We start from the raw sequence: 6,515 nt of genomic DNA on the forward strand, positions 1-6,515 counted from the left end.
CCATTTCAGGTCGGTTTGTTATGTCATATGGTGCGTGGAGGAGGACCCAAACACAGGGAGGCAGGAGGCGAAAATCAAGTACAATGTAAATGATTTAATTAAAAGAAAACAAAAAGGCAAACAAGGCACTGGGATCGCAGCAAAATAACGAGGATTAAAAGAAACTAAACAAACACTATGACTGGACTGGACTTGACTCTAGCAACTGACAACAGACAAATGACAACAAAGACTACTGCAAAAGAACTGCAAGAAAGCAGGGAACTACATACAGACAAGTTGACGAGACGAGGAACACATGGACAAAACACAAAGGGTTAGAGGGAGCTAATTGGCTAATACCAGGGACTGGGATGACAAGCACAGGTACGTACACTCAATAACCTAAGGAGACAGACAGATAAAGGAACAAACCATGAAACTAAAGTCAAACCCAAATTCAAAAGACAGACCATAACAGCAAATTGAAAATGGATGACTTCCTTTTGAGTTTAGAGTAGGTCTCCAGAGACTTTTTTGTAGCTCTTGGGTTGTGATATGTTCCCCCAGCTTCTGGTATATCTTGGTGAAATGTTGAACCGGGGTTGTTTCGTTAAACATTTGTTGATGGTGCAATATTGTTTTTAAGTGCAAAAAGAACTCATAAAATTATGATTAATTGGCCAAGTGGGATGTGTGCGCACGATGGTAAAAAGATTTTTTGCCACAGCAATTATTTACAATTGAGTTGTTCATGTTAAAGGTATGACATTAATGGTAGAAAACATTTGGAAATTATTTATCTAGAAAAAAAAAAAAATCCTGTCATTTGGACATGGGTGTGCAGTCTTTTTGTATCCACTGTAAGTCCTATTATGTTCTTCAGATCCTTCTGGAGAAGCTATTCAAATCCATCACCAGACCAGGCAAAACATTGCTGAGTTGCAAGACAGTTATCAGAGAGATCATGCCCATACAGCTGAGCTGCTGGACCTTGCATATCAAGAGGCCACAGGAAGGTGAGATACATTTAGATACACTGAGGTAATGTATTAAAATTAAATAATACAGATAATTACCTGTTTGAACACAAATTGATTCAGAATGATTCGTGGTCACTTTTCAAATGTAGCGTGTGTGTGTGTGAAACTCAGGCTTCCCTGGAGGTCATTTTTCATATATATCTGAAACTCCGACTCTTGTAAAATAAATTTTTGCATCAAACACAAGTTAATTTCAGTTGTCCTTACTTGTGCACTGTGTTCTTAAATACTAGGCATGCCGTTTTTGTCTCGTAGACTGTGGGCCGAGGCCTCGTATCTGCTTTAGTTTTTGAAAAAAAATATCCCCAATGAGGTAGGACCAGGATCTTTTAAATTTTAAAGCTTTTTTTTTAAATCAGAATTTGTTTGTATGCACATGTAGTAAAGTTTGTTAAATATGCAGGCAAACGCAGTAGTGATAGACCGATTACGGTCCGAGCCGATTACCGGGTCCGATACTTAGCATTTTGGCGATTGTCTACATCAGCCTTTTTTATTAATCCGACAGTTGATCTGTGATCAATTAAAAACAGAGTTATTTTGGCTCTGATAGCCACAGCACATGTCTCTGTCTGCTGCCCGTGGCTGGTGACTCTGTCCGGCATTGACCCGCCCACAACACCGACGTAGTGCTCGTGCACTGGGTAACAGCCAATCAGCAGTGAAAAATGCTTGTTGTGCCAAGAGTTTGCTCTGCTTCTCAAGACTCACACCTGGAGAGGAGATAGTATTGCGAACGGTCCAGTGAGCGCAGGTAAGTTAAGGCTAGCGACTTCACCGAAATTTGAATAAATCTCTTCTACAACTCACAACTACTTGTACTTGTTGTAATGTTACTATGAGCCATTTAACATCATATAAACACAATCGAAGCGGCTGCTCTGTTTGCTTTCAGTCCCTCTACACATGCCTGTAGTGGTAATCACTTGAATTTACAGCAATCTTACTTTCGTGTAAAACACACCAAGTTACCTTCTGTATTCAGTACGCTATATAAATAAAGCTGCCTCCCCTGCTAGTAGTCGATGGGGAGCAGTTAGCTTGCTAACCGCTAATTTGCTGCGTCAACCACATGGCTCTGGAGAGAAGTTGAACCACTTGATATAAGGTTGCTGATAACTTTGATAGAGAAATAATAATATTGATAGAGAAATAAGAAGTGAGTGAATGCATGTGCCTGCGCGTGTGCGTGCCTATGTGTGCCTTTGTCTGCAAGCCACATTAACCCATTTAGGCCAGGAGCGCATAACGGCGTTTCTACCACCAGGGCCGGAGCGCTGTTACGTCTTTCTACTTTTAGAGCCGGGAAAGCGGATACATCATTTTTCTTTTTTTTTCTTTTTTTATTTTATTTTTTTACCAATTCTTGGTCTCTTAGCCAATGAAAGGCATCAGAATATTTAATTAATGTAATTTTTTTTAGCAGTAATGGCGCTCTGAAATAAGTATCGGTAGCGATATATACGATGCGCTTGTGGTCTTTGAACCAGTAGAACTAGTCGAACGTGATACAGTTTATGGTTAAGATATGTTTCTAGACAATGACAGCTTTGTAACATAATATAGGATGGTAATTACCATGCATCCATCCATCCATTATCTATCCCGCTTATCCTCACAAGGGTCTCGCAGGAGTGCTGGAGCCTATCCCAGCTGTCTTCAGGCAGTAGGCGTTCGGACACCCCGAATTGGTTGCCAGCCAATCACAGGGCACACAGAGAGACAAACAAACCACTTGATCTTTTTTAGTTAAAAAATGTAAAGAGTAAATTTCAGCAAGTACAATTCAGCAAATGAAACTGGCCTATGCCATTAGCTTGTCCTGCAGTGTGATCAGTTTTGGAGGGAGGGTTTTGTTTCCCAGTCCAAGCATGACTGCCTGAATTAATCCAAATGTGTTTACCATGGACTTCGGGAAGTTCAAGTGAAGGGCAAACATGAGATCAAACAAAAGAGAGACTGCCTGGAGAAAGTGTCTGATATTGTCCATAACAGCACCTCCCACCCAAGTATGATAGCAGTGGAGATGGGCTGGAGGTGCACTGCGTTTGGACCCTACTGCTCAGCATCTTCAATTACATTCAGAATCCCAAATGTGACTGAGACAAGTGCTTCTTCTTTTGCTGTGTCCTGCAAAAAAAGCACACATGACTAGTTATTGAATGCGGTCTTCTTTTGGAGGAGGAAGGGAGGGAAATTGCTAAGATTTTAAAGATGAGCTCGGGAGAGGGCAAATGGAATAGACGCATGGTCTCCCACACTGACTTGACAAAACCTAACTTTTTGTGAGCCAATCTTTTTTCAAAAGGCTCCATTTTTTTGTGGCTATATTTTTGAGTTTTACCCATGGCATCTGGAACCAGACTGGCGAAGGAAAAAGACATTAAAAAGGACGACTCGGCCGCCGCCGCTAGCCAACTTAGCATGGTGGCTCTCACTGACCTGCTGGAAGAGCACCGAAAATCCATAGCTTCGGCGATGTCGGCGGAGTTCAAGTCGGCTTTTGCTTCCATGGAAACCAAATTTGACTCCTTGCAGACCATGGTTACGAGTTACGGTGAAAGAATTGTGAGTCTGGAGTCCGGCCTCAACCTGGCCAATGACCGAAAACAAAGTTTGGAGGCTACGGTCTCCATGCTATCAGAAGCCTGTGCTAAGGTAAAGTCGAGGAGCTCGGATCTGGAGGGACGAAGCCGGCGCAACAATATCAGGATTATTGGTCTTCCGGAGTTTTTAAGGGCCCCCGACCCACAACATTTTTTTCCGAGACTCTGGTGGAGATATTTGGGGACCAGCTGCTGCCGACCCCCCCGGAGCTGGACCGGGCCCATCGGAGTCTCACAGCTAAACCTCGACAAGGCGACAAACCCAGGCCGGTGATCGTGTGTTTTCATCGATACCAACTCAAGGAGCTGGTCATCCGGGAGGCCTGTAGACGGAAGAACGAACTGAGGTACCGCAACTCGCCGATTCTTATCTACGAGGACTATCCACCCGACGTGTTGGAGCAACGCGCGGCCTACCGTGATGTCATGGCGAAACTATACAACATGGGCCTCCGACAAGCTTTGCTTTACCCGGTGAGGCTACAGATCTCCCAAAAAGACAGTGCTAAAAAACGCTTCACGTCGGTGGAACAGGCTTCTGCCTTTTTGACTTCTTTGAACGTTTTGTAATTTTAGGTGTTTGCCTTTTTTAATATTTTTTTTCTCTCTTCTTGGCGTCCCGGCCCAACGATCATAGTTTTTGTCTTGCTTTAGTTGCTAGCGGCTAATGTTTAAGTCCGGTGCTGCAATTTATCGTCTTCCAACCCTTTTTTTTTTCTTTTTCTCATTATTATTATTTTAATGCTTTTGGTATTTATTTATTTTATTTTATTTGTTTTGTGTTGTGCAAAGGACTAAGGGACTATTTTTCTACCTGAGGCCAGTGTTATCATCCTGTTTATTGTTGTCAATTTTGATTATTTCTTTTTGTTGTTTTATGCGGACTGACCATGTTATGGGGTTGTTACTGGCTGCTAATGTTTTAAGTCCGGTGTTTCAATTTATCGCCTTCCAACCTGTTTTTTTTCTTTATCTTTTTCTTCTTCTTATTATTATTAAAAAAAAACAAAGGTGCGGGTGGCCATACCAAAAGCATTGAAATAATGCTTTTGGTATGGCCACCCGCACCTTTGTTTTGTTTGTTTTTTTTGGTGCAAAGGGCTAAGGGACTACTTTTCTACTGAGGCCAGTGTTATCGTCCTGTTTATTGTTGTCAATTTTGATTATTTATTTTTGTTGTTTTATGTAACATATGTCAAAGTCAAGGCCCGCGGGCCGGATGTGGAGAAGGTTTTCTACGGCCCCTGGGATGATATTGATTTATTATTAGAACCGGCCCGCAGACCGCAGCAATCTAGTGTGAGTAGCAGATAAGATCTGGTCCTTTGCGCCCGCCGATGACGGCACGTTTTATAATATATTGTAGCGTCTTCAAAGAACACTCCGTTAGACGTAGTTTAATTATCATGTTTTTATTAGTCCAACCGGCTAATGTGGGCCGCAGCCAACGCCAATACAGTATGACAACCGTTCAGTCAAAAAAAAGGAATGGCTCTCCTGTTCGTCCTCCTCTCCGTTTCTATTCTAAATGAATAACATAAAGAAACAGTCTTAATCGCTTACATATTTTTAGAATCCAGAATAGAATTTATATACTGTCTGGTTTCTGCCTCGAAAATTACGGAGAGGTTTTGTGTGACTAAATTTGGATTTGTGGATATGGAATTTTAGGCAAAGAAATATATTACAGAAATATATCATTAAGTGTGACGTCATCAGCAGGCGCGAAGGACCCGATCCAATCCGGACATTTAGAAAGTTTTCAATGAACATTCGATCAGTCTGGCCCTCGGCTTCTAGCAAAAATGTTTATTTGGCCTTCCGTCCATTTGACTTTGACACCACTGTTTTATGTGGACTGACCATGTTATAGGTCATTTGATATAGTTATTTATATATTCAATATAGTTATATATATATTCGAAGTCATTCGATATAGTTGAATGGAGATTTTATGTGATGGGAAAATTTGGCTTTGGTCCTGACTTCATTGCGTGGATTGGTTTGCTTTATAATTGTCCGACGGCACACATCATTACAAATAGCATGAAGTCTGCCTCCTTTGCCCTGCATCGTGGTACCATTCATTGGTTGCCTCCTCTCTCCCCTTCTTTTTGCTTTGGCCGTGGAACCGTTGGCCATTTGGCTTCGAACTGAGGAAAGGGTTGAGGGCATTGCAAGATATGGCATTACTCATAAGCTGTCCCTCTATGCGTACAATTTGCTCCTCTATTTATCCAACCCTTCATCGTCTGTCCCCGCAGTAATAGAAATCTTGTCTCAATTTGGCAAGTATTCCGGTTCCAAATTAAATTTTGGTAAAAGTGAACTTCTCCCGATTAAATCAATTATTTAGTATGTCATTAACACACTCCTTCCCCTTTAAAACTACACCAAGGGGGTTTCGGTACCTAGGTGTGTTTGTTACTCCTTCCTTCGACAATCTTTTCGATATGAATTTTCGCCCGTTATTGAATAAGTGTAAACAGGACTTGGCTCGCTGGTCCGCTCTTCCGCTGTCACTGTCCGGCAGGGTTAACTTGGTGAAAATGGTAATGCTGCCCAAGTTTCTCTACTTGTTCCAACATATTCCGGTTTTCATTCAGAAATCTTTTTTTTGCCAACTGGATCGCTTGATCTCTTCATTCTTATGGTTGACCAAGCCTCCCCGCATCAAGAAGGCCATTATACAGTTACCTAAGCATAAATGCGGCCTGGCATTGCATAGTTTTATCACTACTATTGGGCGTGTAATATTGGAAAAGTTAATCATTGGTTGGATGGAAAAACGGAAAAGTGCCCCTCATGGGCTCAAATTGAGTTAAGGTCCTCAAAGCTTTCGCTTCATTCTCTTCTTACCGCCGGTCTGCCCCTTAAGGTGCACAAT

General features: G+C 41.9%; 1 protein-coding gene across 5 annotated transcripts in view; it reads left to right on the forward strand.

Annotated features, from left to right (window-relative positions):
• Window positions 1-6,515, forward strand: part of depdc5 (DEP domain containing 5, GATOR1 subcomplex subunit) — a 102,225-nt gene that overhangs the window by 42,882 nt on the left and 52,828 nt on the right. For all 5 annotated transcript variants that reach the window (XM_086043029.1, XM_086043031.1, XM_086043030.1 and 2 more), the window contains one exon: window positions 866-998. In XM_086043029.1, coding sequence (XP_085899155.1) covers window positions 866-998 — 133 coding nt within the window. The remainder of the gene's footprint in view (window positions 1-865; window positions 999-6,515) is intronic.

Source organism: Filicampus tigris, chromosome 10 (assembly GCF_054856515.1).
Source record: "Filicampus tigris isolate MCC_2025a chromosome 10, RoL_Ftig_1.0, whole genome shotgun sequence".
In the NCBI taxonomy this organism is placed as follows: domain Eukaryota; kingdom Metazoa; phylum Chordata; class Actinopteri; order Syngnathiformes; family Syngnathidae; genus Filicampus; species Filicampus tigris.